Here is a 26,877-nt window from a genome sequence, read left to right as displayed (position 1 = left end):
CTGCCCCAGCCAGCCCCTCGGGACGGCAGCGTCCCTGGCAGAGGGAGGCACATGGGCCTCGGTGCACTACACAACCTCCCCGGGACGCACCAGACATTTCCTCCCCTGAGGACAGGGATGACCCGAAGGGCACAGAGGACACAAGCCTGGCAGCACAGGGCAGCCCATGGTTTACCTGGTGCTGAGACTCCTCCAGGTTCCCACTTGCCCAGAGGGAGAGGCCGAGGCCGTGGCGGATTTTGGCTTCATCTTCTCTGCGTCCCAGCTGCTCTGCCAGCCTCAGTCCTGAAAAGGAGTCGGGGTGAGAGAGGGCCAAGGGCAGAAGGGTCTTCGGCAGCCCGGTGGAGTGCTTCTGCCTCAGCAGCCGGGCAGCCCCGGCCCCCCCGGGGGAAGGAAAGGACAGCCATGGAGCTGCCGAGCAGCAGGGCTGCTGTGGCTGGCACTCGAACCGGCACCAGCGTGAGAGGTGACTCAGCAAGACAGACATTTCCATGGACCTCCCGAAGTGAGGTTGAGGTGCAGTCCCCTGAGACACATTCACTAAGCCCCCATCAGGAAGTTCGACTTTTAAACCTTAAAAGCCGCACAGACAAACAAAATCACACTGAGCTGACAAACACTTCCAGAAAAGACACCTCTTGCCACATTACTGGCTTGTTTCCCACCAGCTCCCCCGAGCCTTCTGTCAGGCTCGTTGTGGTTTATGTACTGAGCCAGAGCAGAGGGCAGGGTCCTGGCGAGAACGACCTGGAGCTCATTTCACTCCCAGCAGCACCTTCTGTGACGTTCCCCCTTCCACCACGCTCCAAACCTCCCACCTCTGTGGGCCCTGTTGACAAGAGCCTCCTCCTCTCAGGCACCTCAGGTTTCCCACGGAGTGGGGAGCGGGGGGCCTGGCCACGACCACGCAGCTCAGCAGCAGCTAGCATTTGCAGGCTTTTCAGGAATTCTGCGTCACACCAGGAGAAGGAGCTGTATTTAATTTCTCCCCTTCCAACTTAATTGAATTCCCTCAGCATACTGGAATCCTGCCAAGGTCAGTTTCAGGAAAACCAGACTAACTGATGCAATTAATCCTTCGGCTTCCAGCTTCATACACTCCAGCTCTGCTGCTCATCTCCTCCATCAGAGAGCCACCACCTTGAACAGATGCTGCCTGCATGCTGGAATCCCTTGCAGCAGCACAGCTCACAAGCCAGCACTGGCCCTGGTGCTCAGCAGCAGATGGCTTCTGGACACTGAGGGCTGAACCTCCCTCACCTCCCTGTCAACCACAGCTTGTTTTCACTCACAGCTTAGCGGACACTCACCCACCTGGTATCACTCCCACTTGAACACAGAAGGAAAAGCCAGGTGGCTATCAGCAAGGCACACATCAGTTTGAGACCTGCTCTCAGGATCAGAGAGATCCATCACAACCTGATGTGGTTTTCCCAGAGCCAGTTCCTGGTATGCAATGCTATTTATAGAGAAGGTTTACACCTTCTAGGCTCAGGCACAAAGGAGCTTTATAAAGAGATTCTGTCAAGTGCAGTCTGGATTCAAGCTCAGAGCTAGCTGAGATGCCCCCCGGAAGGCACAGATCATGCTTTGCAATGCTTTGGCTACAGGGCACCAGGCTGACAGTAACAGCCCACTTGGACAGCTACTCACGCGGATGCTCAACAGTAGCTACAGATGTCTGCAAGAGCTTTTGCATCAAAAGCCAGTCAAACACATCCTCTCAGTGCCACGCTCACAGTATCTCACTTCTCTCCATATCTTCAGGCCTCCCTTCTATTCCCCCGTACATGCTGCGTTGCATAATTCAGCTTCTTACCTTCCTGCAGGTACATCACAGCCTGAGAGTAGTTCTGCAAGGCGTGATGAGTCCTCCCCAGACTGCTGTAAGACACAGTTTTGGCTACAAGGTCATTCATTTGTGCTGCAATGCTGAGGTGCTGCTCCTGATAAACCACCGCCCTCTCATAGGTGCCCAAGGACTCGTAGGTCAGGCCCAGGTTCCCGTAGGCCCGGCCTTGGCAAGTGGGGTTGTTGGTCTCCTCCGCGATCTGCAGGTCTAGCTGGTGATACTGCAGGGCTGTGTCGTACTCTCCCATCTGCTGGTAGACCCCCCCAAGGCCACAGGCAGCATCGCTCTCCAGGGCTCGGTCCTTCATCTCTCGAGCGATGTTCAGCTGGCGCTCCAGGCAAGAAATGGCTTGCTCGTAGTTCCCCAGCTGACTGTGCAGGCTCCCCAGCTCCCCATAGGCCTGGGCTTTGTTAAATGCCTCCCCCAGCTCATGTGCCACCACAAGCCTCTTCTCAAAGCACACCAGAGCCTGCTGCAAACTTCCCATAGCCCTACAACGGAAGAAAACAACAGCATTTATTTTGCCAGTATTTTCTGGAAAGAAGATACTTTGTCATTTCCTCTATAGACCAGCTCAAACCCTTCAGGCAGAAAAAAATGCTCCCTCCAGGAGACATCCCCAGCACCTCTGAATCAACCTCCTTCTTCCGCCACCCTATAAACTTCTCTTCCTCTCAGGGCAGAGCAACATCAGCTTCATTATTTCAGCCAGTAGCACAGTCCTCGGCACCCAGAGGACTCTGTTACTCGCTCCTATGCCACATGCCCATGCATGTGTACAATGGCCACATGAACACACCTCATCAGTAACACAATGCATCCACTTATACTTGTACTTCACTGTCATTAGAATACGTATGCAGTGCTCCTTACCTGTGCCCATTGCCCAAGCCCCGGTAGGCCTTTGCCTGATCTTGCATACGGTTCAAGCTTTGTGCCACAGACAGGTACTGTTCATAATACTTTATAGCTTCCTCAAAATCTCCCAGAGCCTCATAACAATCTCCCAGGTTTCCATATGCTCGGCCTCGATCCAACACAGATTCATTTCCACTGAGCTGCTGCAGCATGGCCAGCTGCTGTTCAAAGTAGCCAATAGCTTCCTCCATGACATTCATGTTCATCTTGGTAATGCCCATGTTACCATAGACTTGGGCTTCTATGCTGGGGTCCTTCAACTTCTGCCCAAGCTCCAGCTGTTCTTCGTAACACTTGAAGGCCATGGTGTATTTCCCAAGTGACATATACACTGCAGCAAGGTGACCATGTGCTCTGCATTCACCCGACATATCTCCCAGCTCCTGGTACACCTCCAGTTCCTGTGTGTGGTAACCTAAAGCCTTGTCACACTTCTGTATCATTCTGTATGCAGAGCCCAAGGCTGCATAGGCACTGGCTTCCAGTCTCCTGTCTTTAACATGATGAGCTAAACTCAATTGCTGCTCATAAAATTTTATTGCACCATTTACGTCTTTTTTACAGACAAAAATATCCCCCAAGTTCCCCAGAGCTCGGAATTTGGCCTGGGAATTGTTCAGAGACTGGGCCAGGGACAACAGGTACTTTTGACACTCCTCTGCTTTATTGAAGTCCATCAAGGCTTTGAAGGCCAGGCCCAGGTTGCAATAGGCTTTGGCTTGGCTCAGCTTGTCATGAAGATCCTTTGCTAAGGCAAGATCCTGCTCGTAGTACTTAACAGCTTCCTCATAGTTCCCAAGGCAGTAATGGGCATAGCCAAGGTTATGGCAAACTTTCCCTTCCCCTTCCATGTCCTGCAGCTCCGGGGACAAGCGCAGGTACTGCTCGTAGTAAGGGGCTGCCTGCACGTACTCTCCTCGTGAGCAGTGGAAGTTGCCCAAATTGCTGAGGGCCCGTGCTTCACTCTGGATGTCTCGCAGCTCCCGGGCAATGTTGAGATGGTTTTGGTAATGCTGCAGAGCACGGTCATGGGCACCCAGCGCTTGATAGGCAACTGCTAAGTTCCCATGTGTAGATGCCTGAGAGGCACGGTCATTTACTTCCATAGAAATCTGCAGCTCCTGCCGATGGTACTTGACAGCCTGGTCATACATGCCGAGAGCGTTGTAAGCGTTGCCCATGTTGCCGTAGGCCCGGCCCTGGGCTGCATAATCACTTAGCTCCTGAGCTATGGACAGATGTGTTTTATGCAGCCGCAGTGCAGTGTCATAGTCGCCTTTCATCTGGTGAATGATTCCTGAAAAATAACAGAAACGGGTTCAACAAAACCATTCCTCTGAGCGAACCGTTCTGCAATGCCCTGCCATGCCAGGACTTCCCTGCAGCCCAACGCTGGGCAGCTCAGGGCCTGGCGCTTTCCCCACGCTCTCTGCAACCCCATCCCTTCCCCACAGCACCCTGATGCATCCCCGGCACGGCTGACGTGGCACGGCCCTTCTCAAATTAACTGCTTCCTCACTCCTAGCAGGCAAAGCCCAGAGAAGGTTTTATATTACACATGAAGCACATAGTCACCACAACAACTGGACAGTTTGGCCTTATAAAATGCCCATTTTATTTCCTAATTATGAGTATGACTCCATATTCATACTCAACAAACCAAATGAGAAAGCATTTGCATTTGCTTTCCAATTTCAGTCTAATCACCTTGTATGTGTTATGAGAAGGCAATTTAGAAAACATGGGCAGAACTAAACAGGATCAAAAGAGCAAATGCTTTGCTGTTGACAGTTAGTTTCTCTCCCCCTGCACTGCAATCGTGATCAAAGCTAGAGCTCATGGCAGGAGGGACTGGTTCCCTGGTGTCTCAGTCCAGCTCCTGGACAAATCCTTCCTCAGCTCCAACGAGCCCGTGGCTCTAATTGATCAGTGTTAGCTATTGCATCTCTGGCTGACGCATGCTGCTGTCTCCCTCTGGCATGATGAGGGAAGGTGGTGGCAGCAAGGACAGGATGAACTAAGCTAAGTGACCCCACACAAACACTTTGGCCCTCCATCGCCCATCTGGAGGCACGGCCAGTGCTGGGGCTCAGCGGAGAGCCGCACTGCTGCACACGGCAGAGCGCTCACGGGAAAGACCGTCCATCTCTGCAGAAAAAAACCCACAAAGTAATGACAAGGGTTGGAACTGGATTGGACACAAAGCTACGTAACTTAGAAGCTGCAAAAAACAGTCACTGTGAAAGTGTCCCGTTGCTTCAGAAACTAAAAAAGATGGAATTAGTTAAATCTCTCCCCTGGAAACAGCACGAGGTGTCCGAGCTGGAGGCGGGCAGAACCAGCGCTGCCCAAGGAGCCTGAGCTCCCAGCCCTGTCTCCCGAACGCTGTGTCCCTCCCAGCCAGCACCTCGGGGTGCCTCGGCCCCCGCGCCAGCAGCCAGGCCCTGCCCAGCGAGACACAATGCAGCAGGCCCCACCTGTGAGGAAGCTAAACACACGGCTCGCCGACAACCAGCCCTGAAAACCCAGGGGGATTTCAGAATAATGGGACGAGCGAGCTTCTTGGAATCTCTTACTGCTAAACAGACTCCTCAAGGACACAAGACGTGCCGCTGCTCTCCACCAGCACCACTCTCTACCTCCTCTGAGGAATCAGGTGTGGGAAAGCACTCAGCATGAAGTGACCATAAAAGGGAAACAGAGGACAGAAAACAGGTTAAAAGCAAATTTGAGTTCAGCTGACTGACTAGGTAACTTGTTCTTTGATTAGATTCCTTTTAATTCAGAGTCAGAAAGCAGAAAAGAGGACAAACCTTATTAAAAATTTTTAGTGGTGACTGGCACAAGGGAAGGAAGTGCTACTCAAGATGTACTGATAAAACCCAGTTAAGAAGCACTGCTGACACAAAGAAGGATGGGATTATTATGGAGGAAGGATTGGACAACTTTATGTACCAGAGCAACAAGAATTGGGGTGATGGAAATCAGCAGGAAAGTATGCAAAGGCATGAACTTCAAGACTACAAGGCCGGGGAGTCACCATCTGGAAACAAAAAGAGAAGGAGCTATTCAGTGAACTGATGTACTTCCAGTAAAGACAGACAAATGCGATTCCTGCTGGCAGATTTAATCAATTTACAGACCAATGCTGGTGTAACCACAGGGGGGCATCAACCCTAGAAATTATTTTCACCATCAGAGTACCGAGATGTCAGAATAGCCCTACAGTAGGACAGTGAAGCAAACAAAACATTACTGTTAACATGGTGCGTGGTTAGTTTATGAATCATGGTATTTATATTACATGGCATGTGCAGTAACAGGAGACTGGATTCAGTGTCACAGGAGGCACCTTTCACTTCTCCCAGTTTAATCATTGATTCCTTTGGTAACTCTGAGCTTCTACAGCTTTTCTGGGAGAGTATCCGAGGGCAGCAACAACCACTCATGGGCCAAGGAATTACACCGGGAACATGGACATCCCTTACTTTTGGAGCACATGCTGCCTCAAGAACACATTCTTTGAACCCATGAGTTGCAGCTTGTTCTCCATGGCGCTGCATGGCACACAGACTATTTGCCCTTAGCCCACCCTCCCTAAAATGCTTACACCACCAAGTCATGACACCACCAGTAACATCCCAGGCAGAAGTGGCTGCTGCAGCACGTGAATGAACTCACTAGCAAGCCTCTCTATAACAGCACATTCACAGATCATCTCCTTATGCCTCACTAATCCCAAGTGTGTCATGCTGATAAATAAAACATATCCTTACTTCTCAAGGAACAAAGTAGGAAAAATGTCACCGGGACACTGACAGGGGCTACCAGCCACAACTTGCTGAGGTCTGCAGATGCCAACAGGCTGAAATACAGAATAACAGGACAGGCAGAAGGACTGGCTGGAAGGTCAGACACCTGGAGGAACTCAGAACAGCATGCAAACCTTTCCCACTGCATGGCTGCAAACACCCACCCAGCCCGACCTCACAGAGAGACCGCAGGACACAGTCTGCCAGCGATGCGCGGGCACACAGGCTGGCTGCCAGCAGCTGCCCTCCTGCCTGGAAACAAGAGCCATCACCCACCTCACTCCCCTGCTGTGTTGCTGCTGCTCAGTGGGTTCCCACCATCCTTTCTGTACAAGCTGCCACCCCTGCCCTGATTTCCAAGCATCCTGCTCTGCCTTCCTCCCATCAAATGGCAACTGTGTTTTCCCATCCTCAGTCTAACCTCAGCTATGCACTTAAACCAAAATTCTTGTCAAAGCCAGAGACAACCTTGGCCCTGGACTGCAGACACATGCCTTGCTCTGAGGGGATGCTGACTCTGTACCTTGCTACTAGTTTCATGTATGTTTTATCTGTGAGCCACGTCATGCGTGAACTTTCACATTCCTCTCCATGTCCTGCATGATGCAAGCTCCTTAGTTGCATATTTGGCAACAAAACAACAGCAAGAAACAGATCAGATGCCACTTAGGAGAGAGGGTCATTTTGGGCTGCAAGGGATTCTGCTCATCTGGAACATGCAATAATCACTTTATTTAATATGCATCTCCCCAGATCGAGATCAGTTTCCAAGCTGATACCTTAAAAACCGAGATGACACCCTGGCAGGTGTGGCCTGTGATTTGGTTAATTGTTGTTTATTAAATGTTATTAAATGTTAACTGTTGTCCACATGGCACTAAGATGAGAAAACTCAGGCTGACAAAAAAGTCTGCAAATCTGCCTGCCTGCAAGGGGTGTTGGAGCAGCATGGAATGCAAGTTCCTGCTTTTAGCACCTAGTACATTAAAAAAAATGTATTAAGAGATAACGTCAGGAGCTTGGTGTGAAATCTTTAATTTAGCTTACAATTTCTCTTGTGCCCCAAAAGTCCTTCTAAATAGCTCTTATACTAGTGTATCTATTACCCACTACAGTCCTCAGGCCAGACCACTGACGTGTGCAGAGCACAAGATGCTTGATGAGGCTGAGTTTCCTCCGGCCACCTGTGGTCCACCAGCCTTAAGATGTGAACCCTACTCCTGCTGCAAAGTTCCTCTCCTTATTTTTCAATCTCAGCCCTCTTACCCTCCTTGGATCAACACCTCTGGTAACACTGAAGATTATTTTGGCAAATACTCAGATGACTTGACAGACAAGGAAAAATCTTTGATATCCAAGGTCACTTAGAAGGCCCTAGTGAGCAGACAGGATGCCACAGCTCAGCCTCAAAGCTTAAGCACCCTACACTTCAGTGTGAGGAACAAGAGAAGTCAGTGCGTAGTGGTCACCATTGAAATGCCACTGACAAATCAGATGGTGTGTCGACAGGAGCAGTGGATGAAAGATGAGGACGCCAGTGAGAAGTCCTATGCTCAGTGTAATGACCTCTCTCCTTCAACATGGAAGAACTCACAATGGAGGAAGAGTATCGGGGATGCTGACCCAACTCTTGACTCTCTCCTGCTGCCACTTCATACTATACTTGAGGACAGAGAAGAAAAAGAGTATCTGGGACTGGAGATAATAGGAATTCCTGTCCCAGGACACCAACCCCTCCTGTCCCGCATAAAGGAGAAGGAAAGTAGGAGAGGAAGGTGGCAAGCCAGACACAGAGCATGGCTTTGAAAGGCAAATGGCAGCCAGAGAAGTAAAATCCATACTAGAGGCTAGGGCAACAGGTTACTGAAACAGCCAGTGCTGCCACTTTCTGGAGAGGCTATGGATGGAGTTTCACCCTGGATGGAGTTTCACCCTGGATACCATGTCCACCAAAAAGGCTGCTCTCTGTCACAAGCCCTGCTCAAGCAAATTCCCAGAATTTCATCTAAAAAAATGAAGGTTGCCTTTGGGAAAAGAGGAACCTGGTAGGAGACCCCACATAGCACCTCCTGGTACGTATCCACCATTTGCCAGGGGTAATTACAAAGGACGACCAGGAAGGAAAGGTTCTGACTCAGGCTCCAAAATCATCACCTACCAAATATATTCTCTCTTTGTGCATTCCTCAACAGACAAAAATGAAGTTCATAGATGGATGGGAGATGAAGCCTTCACAGTTCTAAATGTTTTAGTCAGCCTCTTTACTGCCAAGAAAGAAGAAAAACAGTGAGCAAATGTTTACCAGGAGATACCCAGGACAAAACCAAGTAGCGTAACAGAGAACAAAGCTGTGCTCTCCTCACACACGGAGCCTGCTATCACATTAGTTTGCTTGAGCTGTCACCCATCTGTTGTGGCACTTAAGGAAGAAGGATCCAGAAACACACTGTCACTTCCAAACACCAGCACTCTGACTCATGCTTACGGCTATAATTACTGACTTCAAAGTAAAAGATAGTCTCTGGTCAGGCAGCTAGACTACATTCTGTAATAGCATACGAAGGATACAGCAGAACAGACCCAAGACAAGAACCCAGGAGACATGAGGAGAGACAGCCAGAGGTAGACTTTCCTGCCTTATATAGCGTAAAGCGCCAAAAATGGCACAAATTACATCAACTCACAAGCTTTCTCTCCTTAATGATTAATACAGTTAGAACTGGGTAGAAACCTGTGTAAGGCACAGCAAAATAATCATAAAAGTTACATTCTGCTTATGCAAACCACCGTTTTTTCCAATTTAGGCAACGAACTGGTAAGGAGAGAAAGGGTAAGACTAACTTTGGAACGGTCTTTGCAGCTCCTGCGCTGGAGCCCAGCAGGCAGCTACAGCAGAAGTCAAAGGGACCTCCAGCCCCCCAAGAGCATTGACCAGCACAGAACAAACCTCTGCACCGCGATGGGCTCACAGCTGCACCGTGGCCTCCAGCTTTGACTGAACCTGCTCTTTCAGAATGAAATAGGAACACGCTGAAAGTTGGAACAGAGAAAAAGTGGTTCTGAAGCTCATCCATGTGGTGGGAGAACCACGTCCCAGCCCCATCCTCTGTGTGGACAGGAGAGCCTAACGGCCTCCAGCGTCTGACACAGGCTCTGCTGCAATGCAGCTGGCTGGCTGAGCGGTCAGAGACGACGGAAAGGGGTCTTGGGTGAGTTAGCCAGTCCTTCAGCAACAAGGGAAGAGATGGACAGACGTAATCACCATTTTTTTGACCCTAATTGCAAAACGCTTCAAAAGAAAGTATCTGGCAACTTTGGACAACATGCCAAGCACAGAAAGATAGGCACAGAAGTTCTCTTGTAACTGCCAAGAGATGCTCAGCACCAAGGCAGAGACTCTAAACGGTGTTTTATTCACAATCTGAAGTGTCCTCTCTCCATTACAGTGGGAACCCTTAAAAGCTGCAGAGGCTGAAAAGCCAGCTCTCTACATGGAGCCTTGGCATTCAGAACCACCATCTGCTTTGCAAAGGTTGACAGTCTGAGACTTCTGGTTAAACTCCACATCTCCTTGTGAAGGGCTTGATAACTTGTGACTTGCCCTCAGTCCATTACCTTCTGCTTACGGAGTCACAGCGCACATTATATCTCCCTGCAGAGCACTACAGCAGCTGGGCTATGTTGTATTCCGTGTCTGTCTTGCTCAGCATTAGATAGTACACTTCAGAGAGCTTTCCATCTAAATCAGTGAAATGCAAACAGAAAATTTCTGTTGCTTCAGCAAAGAGGCCAACTCTAACATTCTGGCTTGGAAACACACACATTTAGATACATTTTTTTGCCTGTCAGCATGGTTATTTTGATGAGGTTTTGTTTTGCATGTGGATTAGATGAAAGAGACAATTAAGACTTGACTTTTTAATTGGTACTGGATGCATTTTAAACAACAGTAATAGACTTTCTCAACAAGAACTGCATGTTCTCCTTCTCCAGTATAACTTAACTCTGACAGAGAAGACATAAAAACATAGCCAAATAACAGCTGAAACGTGAGATCCTGCACTCAGAAGCTAGGAAAACTATTCTAATACAAAGTGTAGAGTGGCTGAGTCAGCATACCAACTGAAAGTTATATTTAGGCATAAATCCAACACAAGAAAAACATTCTCTGCTGCACCAAAACTCTTTCCCTTCCTTTTGCTTTTTTCCTTTTTTTTTTTTTTTTAAAACAAAAATTTCTGGAATTACATGCTGAAAGCATCATTGAATCCAAAGCTGTTGTAAGATTAATAATGATATTAAGATGAATTTTCTAGTGCCAACTTGACTGATTTTGAGCCAGCAAAACAGCGAGAGAATTTAAACTGCAAGCAAGTACCGTGAAGGTTGAGAACAAGAGCAAGTTTCTTCCTTCTGCAGTAGCGCTTGTTTCATTCTGCGATGAGTCAAAGAAACTACAGTGAGTATCAGCACTTGCAGCACATTGCTAAACTTGTCTCAACACTTCTGCACCAGTTTGTTGGGGTTTTTTTACAATGCTGAGTAGCACAGAGACAGGCTACATTGAACATACAGGCAATTAGAAGGAATACTACAGAATTTGAATTAAACTCTTTCTTCTAGCAAAAGAGCTGCGGTCTGCCCAGTGGCAAAGGGCTCACAGAAACAAAGGGAGACAATATGGAAAACCCAAGATGGCTCATCATCTCACTGATGTAGGGCAGAAAAACAAAACCAAGTGACAGCTTCCTTTTCCCCAGACTGCATTTCCTCAGTTTCCTGAATTTGCTCAGAAAGAATTGGGGCAATTCTCCAGAAAGCAGCAAGTGCTTCGGAGGGGAGGTAAATGAAAGTGGTTCTGATCTCTGGAGGCTTCCAGTGCTGCTCATCCCCATTTTAGAGGTGCTCATGGCTGAGCACAGCCATGCTGTCTCCCAGTAACTGTGCTATTGGAACAGCCTGCACGCCCTCTGGTCAGCTTTCACTGGAAGCAAAACACATTAAGTTAAGCTTCACAGCAAGAGGAACTTTCCCTCAGTCCCGACCATGAGCTGGGAAGCCAGTGCGTTCGTTCCCCAAGCATGGCCAAGGAAAATGTCTCCATCTCCCCCACCAAGGACCCAGAGTTTACACCCTGCCCTGCTCCCTGCCTGGACAAGCCAAGGTCCCATTCCTCCACGTGGGCCCCTCTGGCTCATCCCTCACATCTCTGCATCTCCCCAAGAGCAGCCCCATGCTGGCAGCAGACATGGGGATGCACTTTGTGCTTTGCTAGATGGATCTGCTGTTGTTCTCTGCAAAACCCTTACATAAACGTCAAAGGAAGTGAGATGCAAGGCTTCATGCCCCCCAGCCCTCTTGCCTCTTGGGTGCTCTGTCACATTAACAGAAATGTTATCAATGCTCACTGCTCTCTAATGCTAAGCACGCCATAAGTGCTTTTGCCTCACAAACCTATTTTGCCTCACACATTTGCCCTAATTTGTGTAAATGAGGAGATTCACAATGCTAATTAGAAAGTTAGGACTGTTATCCTTTCTCTAGTTCACCTTATCTTCTTCATTCAGCTCCTGAAGACTCAGCTATTAAGAGAAATTAAGTAATTCATCAAGCCCTTTTCAATTACCTGCTGTTGATAACATCACAGTACGATTAGCATCTACAAATGAACCAAGTGCCAACTGCCAAGCAGAAACAGAAGCTAATTTACAGCGTGGGGCAGCCTGTACCAGCCGAGATTCAGGGGCTGCCAGCAAACACATATTTTGTTATACCAGCACCAGCCCTGTTCTGCCACTCTCAGCCAGCTGAGAACACATCCTTAATGACAGCTGGAACATCAGCAACCCAAACGCTACATCGCACAGCAGAGATGGAAATGCATCTTTGGTTGCTTCCCCATCTGTTGCTGTGAAGAAGCAGCAGGAATGGACTTCACTTCCCATCCTGCCAGCAGGATGTCAGCGTCTCTCCTTAGAAGAATACGAGACTCCTATACTCTATTATTTTAAAGCATGCATTCTGAAAACAAACTTAGTTAGGATTTGACCCATGTGTCTCCCAACTTACAAGGCAGCAATATATTGACATATCCAGCTGACAAGCTCCCAAAGAAATGGCCAGATAATAAACGACATCACTTCTTGCCTTAGTGCAAGACTTACATTTATTTCTGACACCTGAATAGCTCTTCAAATGCACCTTCCCTTTTCATTTCCCTTCTGCCATGAGCTTGTGCTTTCTGGTGCCTTTCTGGGCAGGTTAATAATTGAACACAGGATACATTACATTGGCACACGATCTGCCAAGTTTGTGTTTAATCTGTTTAATTTACGAAGGCGGTGGTGAAACTGGGGTAACTAAGACAGCACACAGCAAACCTCCCGCGTCCCAGCAGCAGCTCTGTTAGTCACGGCATTCCCTGACAGATTCTGCTCCATGTCAGGGTCTTACCTAGATTGGAGGAGGCTCTGCCTTCAGCAGCTCGGTCCTGCAGGCTCTCAGCAATGTGCAACTGTTCTTCATGGTACTGCTTAGCCCTCTCCAGGTCCTGCATACATCTAGCTGCATGGCCCAAACCAGCGTAAGCTCGCATCTCAATGGCCTTCTCAGCCAGCTCCTGGGCCAACTCCAACACATAGTTGTGGTAGGACATGGCTTTGTCGAAGTTTCTCCGGTAGTGGTAAGCACTGCCCAGGTTGCTGTAGGCTCGAGCTTCCTCCCGCTTGTTCCCCAGGTCCTTGGCGATCTTAAGATGTTGTTCATGGCACTGCACTGCATTTTCAAAATCCCCCATTGCAATGTATACTGCTCCCATGTTGCCCAGCTCCCGCGCCTCAGAGAGCTCATCTTTGGACTGCTTTGCAAGGAGGACACACTGCTTGTGGCTAGCCAGTGCGTTTGGGTAGTCTCCAATGGCTGTGTACACGTGGCCCAGACTGCTCAGTGCCGAGGATGCTGCCTGCAGGAATAAGAGAGAAGAAGTAAGTACAAGTATACATGGAAACAAGTCAGGTGGCCCCAGTCTGAGAAATTAAAGCCATAAAAGGCCATTCTGGAGAAAGAATGTGACTATCTGCTATAAAATCAGCTCTCTGCAGTTCTTCTACACCTCTCAGGGTAGCTGAGGCAGAGCCAGAAGGAATGGGGTTGACTTGGGAGAGCCGGGCTCTCTGCAGTGTACAGTGTGCGTGTGTATACCTGGTCGAGGGGAATGATGTCACTGCAAAGATGCAGAGGTCACTGAGGAGACAGAGAAAGCGATCACTGCAGAAAACTGCACTCCAGGACCAGCCTGAGGTGTCTCACAGAGCAGCGCTTCCCCCATAGGCAGCCACACCTCAGGTCACCTCTCATGACTACTTCAACATCCACACCAAGTCCTGCTGACACAGCAAATGATCCTGCATATGGCAGCTCTTAAGAAAGCAGACAAATACTGATATTCACCGGCAGAGAACACTGCAAACAGGTGTTTGCTCTGTTGCACCCTCCACCCAGGAAGCCCACGTCGAAGCAACAGACTCCTGAGGCTCTGCAGGCTGATGCCAAACGCTGTCAGAGCCCAGCAGCAGAACACGTAACTTGACATAACCGTGCTGCAGGCTGAGCCATCATCAGAATTCTGCAGTCTCTTCTTCCCAGGCTAAACAGCCACTGAATGCTGGAAACCTTGCACGCTTTTAGCCAGCACTCAGATGGAAGAAGGGAGATGCCGCTGCTGCTCATCGTGCAGTACCAGTAAGCCAGGGTGCAGTCACCAACATCTTCATGTACTTCTGCTTGCCCAACCACACCACGTTCCAAAGAGTGGAGCTGTTGCTGTGAGGCATCAGGGTCCCTCTAGCACAACGTTGTTTGCTACTGAGCCCCAAACAACTGTGGGACTGTAGCAAAGACAGCAGCTGGAGCCTCTGTCTCCTGGGGACACCTTAAATAAATATAGCTATTAGAAAACCTGAGTTCTTACCACCAAGAAACAGCTGTATTTAACAAGACAAATTATCTGGAGAATCAGATTCTTTTGCCCACTGCATTTACCAGGACACAGGCCTCTTCCACCTGGCAGAGCCAGAGCATACACAGCCAGACAGAGGGCAAGGAGCCAAGAGCAAGGATGTGTTCCTCCTGCTTAATGCACATCTGCTGCCTCAGCATGGCTGTTCATTCAAAAGCCCTGACCCTGAGTCCCCCGTGGTCCCTGCACGTGCATTTCCTTTGCTTCCCAGCTGCTGCTGTGACCCAATTCCACAACAGCCATCTCTTCCAAACCTCCAGAAAGGAGCAGTCAGGGTGAGCGACTGCACAGAGATCAGGCTAAGCCCTCCCTAGCACCCTAGCTCAGGGAAGATCCAGTCCACCCTTCCACCCAAGATGGTGACACAGCGCTGCAGGACACTTGTCCCTGCTATTTGAAATGGCACGATCCCCTGCTACCAATGAAGAGGCAGCCTCACCCTTTTCCTATCCTTCTCACCCTTTTCCTATCCTTGGCTGCGCACTCTCAGTGCACCCTTAGGCTGGTGCTTCTGTTCATGCAGCAGGCTCCGAGCACCCCAGTCACCTCTTCAAATTTCCTGCGTCCTGGGTCAAGATCTCTGCACTGAGCCGCGTGACGGGGGCACAGCAGCTCGACCACACCACCAGGCTGCAAGTACGTGGGGCCCCTTCAGCTGTCCCCATGCCTGAAGAAAGGCATGCTCCCTCCACTCTTACCTTCTGAGCTTAACCACTGGAGGCACACCGTATTTTATTTTGCTTTGACTTGGAAGGCATAATGCAGCTGACAGTGATGCTTTTTGTTTAAGGAACAAGCACACTGTTCTGGGTGCAATACTCCTAGGCACGACACCAAGAGCTCTCCCATGAAATGGGATTCCATATGGTAAGTGCAAGGTGTGCAACTGAAAGCACTTCACAGGTCATGCTGACTCTATTCTAGCCCGAACCAGGACAGTCATGCCAACCAGTTATCTCCAGTTTGAACAGCGTGGAGCTGAAGAAAGGCTTCAGTGCAATAAGGCTGATAAACACACCAGACTAACTCCCTGGGAATGCAAGATGAGCTGTAAAAAGTGAGCTTCTTGCTCTGTGCGCATGAGACATGACTCAGACCACAACTCCACAGCAAGGTTCAGACAGCAAGCAGGCCTCTGGGGTTAAACTCACCTAAGACTTTGCAGGTTTAAGCCCACCACTTTTAACTAAGCAGCTGCCTCTACAACTCTACAAGTGCACAGAAACGCACAGTGATAGCAAAGTTGGAAGGAAAACACTTAAATTGATCAGCTGGAGTTGCTAAGGGATGGGTGGTGGCTCCCCATCAGCGCCCAAAGTGGCCATGATAAACCTCTCCAACCCGCCCAGCATCAGCCCATCAGTCCTGCCACCCCTTCCCTGTGCTGGTACATCTGCACCCAGGCCGCTACATAGTTAGAAAGCTTCCCCGCCTCCCCGCCCTGGGCATTCCCTCTGGACAGCCTCTCCTCGACCTGATGAACTGCTATACTCCTGCTTGGCTTCCACCTGCAGACTGCCCCCGTCCCACACATACAGGCTTTTACTTCCTTTTTCCAAGGCAAATGATTAGCCCCTTCCTGGCCACACTACCTAGTGATCAGATGTAAACAGAAAGCAGATCAGAAATCTCTTCTACAAGAGAGCTGGCTCAGCAACTCTCGACCGGACCCACACTTTGCTACTGAAATGGTGCCCCTGAAGAAATGAGCCTTTCATGACTTTCAAAAACAGCGGCAGGAGAAACCTTCCTAAAGATTATTTTTACTAATATTATATCACAATTGGAAGTGTAATGTTAAGTCAGGAAGATCTATGGGCCAGAGCAAGAGACAGAGAGCACAGGTGATAAATTGTTCTTGCGATCTGAAGCATTAAGAGTAATATATCCACACTGAGGAACTGTAAATATGCTGTGCTGATTCAAATTAACAGGGAAACAATATTTTCTGATACAAGAACCTGAGGTGACAGGTTAGCTATTAAACACAATTTACAGATCACACGATAGAGAATTTATAAGGAAGCTCTCCCTTGGCCAGCTCCGTAAATAGCCAAGCTGCATTTGCTCTCCCCGAGGCATCCTTTCAGGCAGCTTAATTATAATGGAAGAAATGCCAGAATTCGAAATGTCTTAATTTTTTTCCACTTAGCGTTGCAGATGAACTTCATTCAACACAAGGGACAATGCAAGAGCAGCAGTGGCAGAGCAGCGTCCCTGCAAGACCGCGGCACCACTCCACGTCTTGTCAGCGGGACGGGAAAGCCTTGGGCTCAGTCCCACAGATGGCGAGAGCAGCACTGGATTTCGTGCTGCCAGTGCATGCTATAATGAACTAGAAACTAGTCGGTTTTGCTGCTGTAATTACCACAGACCAGAGAGGGGAGCAGCTAGCAGCGACTCTTCAGTGATGTAGTGACAGGCTGGGGACGAAGCTGCTGAACACGCTGCTACACGATCAAACGGTTTCTTGGGCTTGGGAGGTGTTTCTCCAACAGCAAGCACCACAGGTGGCGTGAAAACCAGCTAAAACCTTCAGAAATCATTTCCCGCCTCTGCAGAAGCACAGGCACTTGGCTCAGAGCATCAGGGACCAAAGCCCTGTTCACTCCAAAAATGACCTCTGCCAGGACCCGCTGCAGAGCACTGCCGCCTTCACGTCACTCCTACCTCCTGCAATTCCTCCTCCCTCTGGAAAACCCCCTGTCACCAGCTAGAGCTGGAAAAAAAAATACTGCGTGGGGCCCACTACTGGCTTCAAGGTGCATTGGAGCTCCCTTTGTCTTGCTGTTGAGCAACACCCTCACTGCGGCACAGAACAAACCAGCGGGTCATTTTGGACAAAGTTAAAACCCAGCACAACACAATCAGCAGAACTGATTCAGCAACCTCAATTAACTCTGAAATCCAGGCCACCGCCACCAGCAGCACTTCTGATATAAGGGGTAAGATAATGGAAATGTCTCCCTGGAAAACAAGGAGACAGTGAAAACTGATGTCTCTTGGGACTGCCTACAGGAAAAAAAAAAAAAAGCGGACATTTATGCATGTAAATTGCTAAATAATATGAGTTATGGCAAAGAGCCATCCCGACAGAGACTCAGATGATGCTAATGGGCTGTGGCTAGGGAAAAGAGGCATAAATGGAAAGCAGCAGATCTCAGACTTTCTGTGCCCAAGAGAAACTTGACAGATGCAAAGACTGCTTAGAGGGTACATGGGAAGAAATCTTTAGGAGGTTTCCTAGACTGGGAAGCAGATCCTAGGAAGTGAAATTTGCCTGGCTGAAAATGTTTGTTCTCAGGGCTCCTAATCACTTTGCCCAACAGCATTTCCAGACTCACAGTAAAGACCTAGAATGCCAGGTACAAGCTGGCAACTGTTTTCAGGGCATACGGCAAGACTTGGCTTACACATCTGAGTGCCCAGGGCCGGACTGTCCAAACCAGGGTATGGGAGGAGGGCAAGAGAAGCAGAAAAGAAAAAGAAGCAGAAGGAGCCAAAAAGAGAAATGGGAAATGAAGGGTGAAGAATTGACAAGAAATAGCCTGACTTGATTATAAAGATGGGGCTGTTGATCAGCGACAGCTAGACAGAGGCAGGAAGGCCGCCTCTACCCCCCTGCCGTGGCCTTCACCCCAACGCTCTCCACGTTGTTTTATTCTGCAGCAACTTCCACTGTTAACTGATCTGAGTGCTCAGAGAGAAGCACTTCTCAACCATGTTGGAGCCCGGATGAGCAGAGCCTACAGCACTTCTGTCTTCCCTGGGGCTGGCTGCGTGCAGCATCTCTTCTCCAGCAAGAGAACTGTCGGTACTCTGTGTGCTCATGGGGGCCATCAGTGGAAAGACCATGGAGCTTGACATTAAAGCAGCGTTTAGGAACAATTTGGTGATTACATCTGCTGGGGGACACCAATGACTCACTTCAGGGGGTTAGTAATAGGATTCCAGAAGATAAATTCATCACTGTATACTTAGTAAAATCCTCCACATAATAGGATCCACCGGGAACTCTGAAGTGGCTCACGCAGTGTGCCAAGGAGGTAGGGGTATTCCCATATGCACTGGCAGAAGAGCCAAAACCTTGCAGTGAAAGTACAAGGTTGACTCATGTGAAACAGACCCCAGCTGTGCTAGTACGAACCTCTGCTTGGTAGCAGAGTGATAGGAGACTGCAGCTTCAGACCAGTGGGTTTTGCATCAGCAAACAAAGAAAATCAATGCTTTATATATTTGACAAAGACAGATTTTACAGTGGGGGTTGCTTACACCTCCAATCATGCAATTTATCACTTAAATAGAAAGCAGATTCTTCTGCCACTGAGCTAAGGCACAGAAGGGAGCTCTGAAAAAGGTTTCTAATTGCTCTCTTTTTCTTGGGAGCAACAGCCAGCTTAGGTTTTTCAGCTGAATAAGGTAAAGAGTCTGATATTAAGCAGCTGTGCAGCACAGAATGACAACTAATAGGGACCTGGTGACTCCAAGAGTTGTGCTTCTGGCCTGGTTTCAGCTGGGATAGAGCTAATTTTTCATCTTAGTAGCCAGAATAGTGCTGTGTTCTGGCTTCAGTATGGGATTTGGTATGAGAAGAATGCTGATAACACACTGATGTTTTCAGTTGTTGCTGAGATTTCAAGGATTCTCCAATTCCCCATGTCCTGCCTGTGTGCAGATGAACAAGAAGCTGGGAGGGAGCATGGCCAGAGCACCGGACTGAAACTGGCCAGTGAAATATTCCATATCATGTAATGTCATGCTCAGTATACAAAAGGAGAGGCAGCTGGGAAGGAGGGGGTTCCTTCTTATTTCTGGGATTGCGACTGCAGGATCCTGGTATTTTGGGATCACTGGCTGGGAACAGGCTGGGTATCAGTCTGCGGGTGGTGAGCAATCACATTGTGCATTACTTATTTGTACTTTCTATTATTAATTCCCCCCCACACCCCTATTTTATTACAATCATTAAACTGTTTTTATCTCAACCTATGAGTTTCCCTTTACCCCTCCAATTCCCTCCCCCATCCCCTTGGGGTGGGGGTGTCATGAGCTGTGTGGGGTTTGGCTGCCAGCTGGGTTTAAACCACGACAGTTTCTTAGATATTTCACCCTTGCCAGAAAATGGTCATTTCCCAGTTATGTTACATTTAAACAATTATTTAACTGATTGCACAGCCTCCTTAAATGAGAACACTGTATTATAATCCTAAAATGGGCAAGGTGAAATGCTGTACCTGGTATCTCACTAAGAAAGCCTTAATCCCCAAACACAGACACCAATTAGGATTGATCAGAGATCGAGCTTTTACAGCCAAGGTGGTGAAGTAACTGGCATGGACTAAGAATTTGTGAAATTCAAAGGCCTGACTGCAGCACACTCTTGGATGCTGTTTCTCTCCATTTCCCTTCTCCCTCTGGGCATGGCTAAAAGCAGAGCCTGATTCTGCATGATGCAGCGGAGCCGTATCCAAAAGACGAGCCGTGCATATTCGTAACATCTGTACTCAGGACAGTCAGCAGTACACTCTTTGAGAACCAGCACACCTTCTCATATGTGTGTTCTTGCCCTTGAATGGCAAGAAAAGATTTCCTGGTTCAGTGGGTGAATATTTTGAGGGTGGTGAGGGGAAGTCAGTTTTAACTCTGAAAGCATTAACAGGATGAGTTCTGCTGGCTTCACCATAAAGAATAAAATCTCACCGTATCTTATATCAGTGTAACTTTTCTGTGTAAGAAGTACAGAGTTTAGCTTACAGTAATCCAACACTGTGTAAGCATTTAAGCTCTTCCTGTATGCAAGCTCTGTTTATTTTATAGGTATGGTCTATGTAACTGCTGTGCACACAGGGAGGACAGAGCGTAACAGGGGATGAGCACTTTCAGGACCTGTCAAAATGATCCACTCATTATAAACTGCACTTTATCTCCACTTCTATTAAGTCACTCTATCATTTCCTCAGAATCTAGTGGTATTCTACAAGTAGAACTGAAGACCTACCAATTTACGCACTCGTGCAAGTTTCACACCCAAATACAGTAGGTGCCCCATCAACATTCGAAGTTGCCCTTCCCTCCTCCCTCAACGGTGAGGCTGATCCAGCTTTTTCCTTTGAGAGGCATGCTTTTGAAAATAAGAAAGGAAGCAACCAGCTATATTCTCCTCCTGTACGCTATCTGTAGGCAGAAAGAAGGAAGAAATTTGCTTTTAGGTAATTGTTTTCCAGGGAAATAAAAAATACACTGGAATCAATGTCCCTGACAAATCCAATTTATTTGTGTAAGGTTTCAGTCTTCTACATGGAAACTACCAAAAAGCAAACCCCAAAGAAGCCGAAGCCATGGAACAGAAGCACTAGTATCTGAATGCCTGGAAGGAACTTTGTGACTACTGCTAACTGAAAGGAAATAACCAGGAATTAATGACACAATAGAAAAACTCAAAATATATGTAGCAGGAAGAGACAGCTCCAGTCCCCTTTTGATTAATGGATTGAATCCATAGCTCTGCAGGTGTCAAGGGCTTACTGCTCATGATAGAAGCTGCCATGGGTTGTGCTTATAATCACTCTCAGTTCTCTCTTTCCTTACTTGTAAAGAGAAATGACAATGTTCTAGAGGACTGATCATTCTTCCTGTTTCATGGCAAAAGAATCACGCAAATTATGTAAATCCATCCAACCCAAACAGCACCACAGCTTGACTGTCAGGTTATTCAGTCGGTCATCTTCCTGAAACTGAAGGCTTCAAAGGGAACACTGACTGTCAGCTCCTCATTTGGAGATCAAAATAATGCTGCTCCTGTGGAAAATCCATTTATTCAATCTCCTCTATTATCATTTAGGAGTTAGGTGTCCAGGTCTGCCTTGAAAACTTGTAAAAGCAAACCTGAATTACTCCCTTAGCAGAACTGCAAGTATTTTTGACCAAGTTAGCAGGAGTTTGCTGGAAAGCAGAAGCAGCAACTATCCTCCACTGACATCCATTTCTCAAGAGTAAAGCAGTGCTTGTCACTCCTGCTGAAAAGGCTGTTCCCGCTCACTGTGTGAGCTGCTGCAACAGCACTCACTGGGCAAAGGCTGCCCACCCAGGAGGAGCGTGCTGCTTTTCTGGGGTGACCTCTGCAGCACTGAAAGAAAAGGATGTCACACAAAATACACCAGTCCAGGAACACTACAAAGTAGACCCCTACACCTTGTCTAAGCATCCCCTGGGGTTCACGTATCTTTATCCCAAGAAGCCAAACTTCGGTAGCTTTCTGGACATAGTCTAGAAGGCTCCTGTGTGAAATCGCTTTAGGGATGACGGCTGACTTGACATTTTTAGCGACGATGTAAGAGAAGAAGCCCTCACTTAAAACCCCAAGCTTCTCTGAGGTGGTGACACTGAGCAGTGACTCATGCCCTGGTCAAACTCAGTCCTGGAAGAATAAGCCAGCATGTTACAAACTTGGATGTCACAGAACCCATAGAAGCTCTTTGTGCAGGCAAAGAAATCTCTTACTCCTACACTGGCGTGCTGACCTGTGCCAATCCTAACACTACTCCTGCTCGTAAAGCTGGATACCACTTCACTAGAAACTCAATACGGGAAAGCCTTGGCTGAGGTGGGCCTTCTGAAAATCCAGAGAGTGCTGCTCCCCGAGTTGCAGCTCTTGCACAAGTTTTCTGCTTCATTTCTTTTACTGCTATCAGGTACAGGCCTCAGTAGAGTGCTAGGTTTTGCAGATACTGTCAGAGGTAAGTAAAACCAGAAGACTGATTTTCTTTCATCTGAAATCCATGCGCTATGGAGGTCAAGTGGGGACATTTAAAGGAGATCCTCAGGAAGTATTACATTTCCCTTTTGAGTCACAAGTCCAAACAAAACAAAGCATATGGCCTTTTAGTGCACTCCCAAATTTCCTGCACTGGTCAGATTTCCCTTCATTCTGCTTAATCCTATCACATTTGAACTGGACAAACCTGTATGAATCCAGTCAAGCTGACTTTCTCTAAAAAGAGCTGCTAAAGACAGAAAGAGAAAAACGAAGAACGTATGCTCTCTTATACAAATCCAACTACTTGATGCTCAAGTGCTAAGGTGGCTCCTATCACTGAACTCATCCTCTCAGCCACACAGCTAATTCAGTCTAAGATGTAATGCAGTTGTAGTGCCCTGAAAGACCCAAAATCCTCAAATTAATTCATATTGCAAGTGTTTTCCTAGCAGCTGGTACTCAAGTCTTCCTCCAGGGTATGAGGGAGTTTGCCCCAGATCCCTAATGAAGCAAGGCTACCATCTGCAATGAGAGGCTGCAATGAATGAGGCAAATATACCTTCATCACAGGTCAGATTTTTCAGTCCCAGTGGTTAATCAGAGTCCCCTCAAAGACCAGTTGTTTGAAGTATATGTATACATGGGACCCGTATGAACTGGAAAGTGTGTATTTGTAACTTTGTATGCCCAACAACAGAGCCAAGCACCTGGGCCAGACAAAGACTGAACTTTAGTGAATTGAACAATGCTGCAAAAAGTGTCCAGGAAGACATTCTGCAGACTGAGTCAAATCTCTCACAAGTTCTCATTAAGCTACAATCATAAGACTTGTAGAACCTGAGACTCCAAGGGCAGTAGGGGTAAAAAAAATAAAGCTTCTGTCCCATTAGGAAATCTGGAAAACCGATCTGCCCTTCTAACTCTGTACTGGCTGCTTCACAGCCCTTCTTCAGCAGCCCTCTACAGAGGTACAGGACAACTTGTGCTACCCTGATCTGCTCTGCCAGGTCCTCCTACTAAATGGTCAGTATTGAGGTTTCAGTTCTATAAATTAATCGCGCTCACGTCTAGCACAAGAATCAGCAATGATTCCAGAAGACATGGACCAGGATCTGCAAACACCTCCTCAAAAAAACAGGAAAGTATTAGCACTGGGAGAGTGTGGGCTGAAGCTGCACACTGGGCAGTGAGTGACTCTTGGCAGCTTCCCCCACAGTAATAATGAAAAAACATATTAAAGGCAGCTTGAGATCAGCAAGGCAGCTCTGTGATGCTAAGCTCTGTGTGAGAGCTCAGATTAGACAACAGTTTTCAAAGGAAAAGTGACCCTTTCTCTCTGCAAGCATCCACTCTGTGAACTGCAAAGTCTTTTTACCAGTTTCTGGTTTCTGCGGGTAATTTTCCACTGAGTTCCTAGGAAGTGACACTCGTCCCTCACTTCTTTGGAGAGCAGAGATTGGGAGCAGTCTTTTGCTTGAGTGGTTAGCAGCCTGATCAACCATTCTGTTGTTTGTAAATCCTGTGTAGTATCTTGGGATTTGGAAAGCTATTTCTCACGCAGAGGCTGAATCAAAAACCAGCTTGTTTCAATTTCTTGAAAGTACCTTCAGGACTCGAAAGATCCTCTAAAAGAACTCCAGAGAAAAACAGAAGGCGTAATGGAGAAACAAGAGTGAAGAGAGAATCCCATGCACTAAAACTGCTTCTGAATATAGATGCACACCAGTCACCCACTTACCTTCTTCCTGCTTGACCTTTTTGGTAAGAAACTGGGGGGACTTTTGACACTAGGAGGACACTCTTGCAAAGCTACTGTCCCGGCAATACATATGCACAGTGCTTATGCAATGAGCTGTAGTCTCTTGATGTTCATGTGGTGTCAGGAACAGACTCACTAATTTCTTAACAAAAGATCTCATGTCATTTCCAACCTCTTCTCTCAAAAAGCTCAAAAGTGAAAACTATTTGCTGCTTAATACAGTAGCACTGGTCAAACCCTAAACTTGTCATTCCTGCATTTCTATGAGCAGTGGCTGCATTAACCACTAATATAGATTATCAATTAGCAAAGCCCTCCTTGGCCTGTTCCTTACTTCTAGAGCTCCAGTCAGATGTGATAAAGCTATAAGGAATAAGGTATATTCTCCTCTTAGTCCTTCCTGTTCGTGTTGCTACAGGCAGCAGATAATCTATTTCTGGCAGACAACTATGTAATAAATTATTTTGAAGCAGTGGCTTCACTACAGAAGAGGAAAAGGGACAGAAAATAGAAAAGCAGACAAACAAAAACCTTCTCTGCTCATTTTCTGCAAAGCTCTGTCGCTTACTGCAGCAAGTACTACCTTCCTACTTTTGCCTCCACAGCCTGTTTCTGACATCTTAGTCAATGTTTTCATGCATGACAAATTACTTTAGCCCAAAGACTCTTTCCAGTTCTCATTTGTGAGGTATTTATATCCTGTCCTCATTTTCCTGACTTGTTTGCAAACATAACAAAATAAGATTTTCAGATTTTTCCTTTCTGAAAAATTTGGCATCCTCAGGGACAGACCACCTCTTCATATGGCTGTTCCACACAAATGCCACGGGCAGAGAAGCTGCTGTGGGCTCCCTCAAGCTGCCGTTAGTGAACAAATTTGATTCTTAGCATTCTATCTGAGACTGATGATAGTGAAGCACAAATGAGGACACAAGTGACTAGGTGACAATCACTTCAGGATTTCCTGTGAGAAAGAGACAAAGTTGGCCCTATGATAAATTATCTTTTAAAACACCTGAAAGGCACTTGAATGCAATGGAAAATGATCACTGCTATGAATAACAACCCGTGCAAAGCTAAATTCTGTATAGAACAGGAGCAGCCCCCAGTCCTCTGCTGTGCACCCAAGTAACTAACAACACATGAGCAGAAGGGTAAACAGAAGGGGTTTCTTGGCAGTAGTTAAGATACTCCTCAGGAAGAACAGGCAGACACAGAAAGAGCAGGTTTCACTATGCAATATGGAAGGTCTGGGTGTGCTATTTTCCCAAAGATGCGCTATAGCAATCAGAGCCTAACATAAATGAGATTTTGCAAGCACATTAGATAACCACAAGAGTCTTCACCTCACTGCATACATTTCTCAGATTCTCTTAAAAATTAACAACAGTTGTAAGAAAAATCACACGTGTGCACAAAGTTTCATTCACATGAAGCTCAGGCTGTGACTGGGAAGTGGAATGAGGTAGTAACAGACCAGCCCATCCCACAAGACATGCAAGAAAGATGGGCTACAGGAGGCTGGCCTGTCTTCAGTGGGCTGGTATCTCATGATGCCTTCCAGGTTGGCCTGAACCATGCCAAGCCAAGAGAAGGTACAGCATGGTGTACTGCCACCCAGCAGAAGCCAGACAGCTCAGATGTGACCGCAGGGACTAAATCAGCAATGACAAAGAGCCTTCCACCATCATCTCCACAAAACCTCTCCAGCCAGCACAGGTAATGAACAGGAAGGTTCACCACCCTCTCTGGAAGCAAAGGGCCAGTGTTTCTGCCTGCTTTATTGTCCCCACAGTATCTTTTTAATGGATAATGCTCTTTTCCAGTTGTTCTCCTGGCCACCTCCACACAACTATGGACAAGACCCTTTTGTCAACAGTTCACTACATCACATACAGACAGAAGTGCCATGTAACCCATTAGCAGAGTCTGAATCAGCCCCAACCCACACTTAAGAGCTGTTTATCACATAACTGAACACTTAGGTTAAAAATTCACTGGACTGATCACAAGCAACATGGACAATGAAGAACAAATTAGTTGAGAAAACGTCCCATACTACAGAAATGTAATTTTTTGTTCCTAAACATACATGGCAGTACAGAGACGAGTGTACTTCTGTTTGCTATATGCTAGCTAGTCCAGGCTTTTAGTACAGGTATTGAACTGTTACCAGTATCAAGTCAGAAAAATACTTTTTCCAGAACTTCATCACACAGTCTGAACAGCTCCTGCCCAACACATGCACCCTTAGCAGCTGTGGATGTCTGCTGGGGCCTGGCACATACCAGGGTGGCAGCTGTCCTGGCCCTGAAGGGAAAAGATGGACCCCTGGCATGCTCCAAAAATGCAACGTACAGGCACCTCTCTCAGGGGCCAAGCAGCTGCAGTGGGACTGAGGAAGGTGTTTGCAGCTGGAAGAGCAACTCTACGTGAAGTGACTCGTCTTGCTGCAGGGGGAACTGCAATGGCAGCTGGGCGACAGCAGAGCAGCAGCACTGACTCTAGAAGGAGGTGGCACAGCGCAGCGGCGTGCTGGGATGCGCAGGCTGCTCGCAACCCGCCTGCGAGGTCAGACACTGACGCTGCGGCGAGGAAAAGCTGTGCTTGCTGCTGAGCACGAGCTCTACTCCAGCCTCACCTCTGACAGGCAGCGGGCAGTGCAAACCACACAGCTGTGGAAGGACTCTGGATGTCTGACAAGATACCCAGGAGCAGAACCTGGCCTGCAGCTCAGCATCCGCACATGTTCTGATGAGCTCA

The 26,877-nt window shown here is 47.7% G+C and overlaps 1 protein-coding gene across 4 annotated transcripts in view; it reads right to left on the bottom strand.

Moving 5' to 3' along the window:
* The window catches only part of TTC28 (tetratricopeptide repeat domain 28), a 196,713-nt gene that overhangs the window by 42,305 nt on the left and 127,531 nt on the right, over window positions 1–26,877 (bottom strand). For all 4 annotated transcript variants that reach the window (XM_032992901.2, XM_042805055.1, XM_042805056.1 and 1 more), the window contains 4 exons: window positions 13,036–13,543; window positions 2,726–4,067; window positions 1,820–2,343; window positions 176–285 (listed from right to left, as the gene is read on the bottom strand). In XM_032992901.2, coding sequence (XP_032848792.2) covers window positions 176–285; window positions 1,820–2,343; window positions 2,726–4,067; window positions 13,036–13,543 — 2,484 coding nt within the window. The remainder of the gene's footprint in view (window positions 1–175; window positions 286–1,819; window positions 2,344–2,725; window positions 4,068–13,035; window positions 13,544–26,877) is intronic.

The sequence above is a fragment of the Tyto alba genome, unplaced genomic scaffold (genome assembly GCF_018691265.1).
Source record: "Tyto alba isolate M040663 unplaced genomic scaffold, T.alba_DEE_v4.0 Super-Scaffold_44, whole genome shotgun sequence".
NCBI lineage: Eukaryota > Metazoa > Chordata > Aves > Strigiformes > Tytonidae > Tyto > Tyto alba.
The sequence above is the reverse complement of the archived record's forward strand: the minus strand, read 5'-3'. Positions and strand labels throughout refer to the sequence as shown.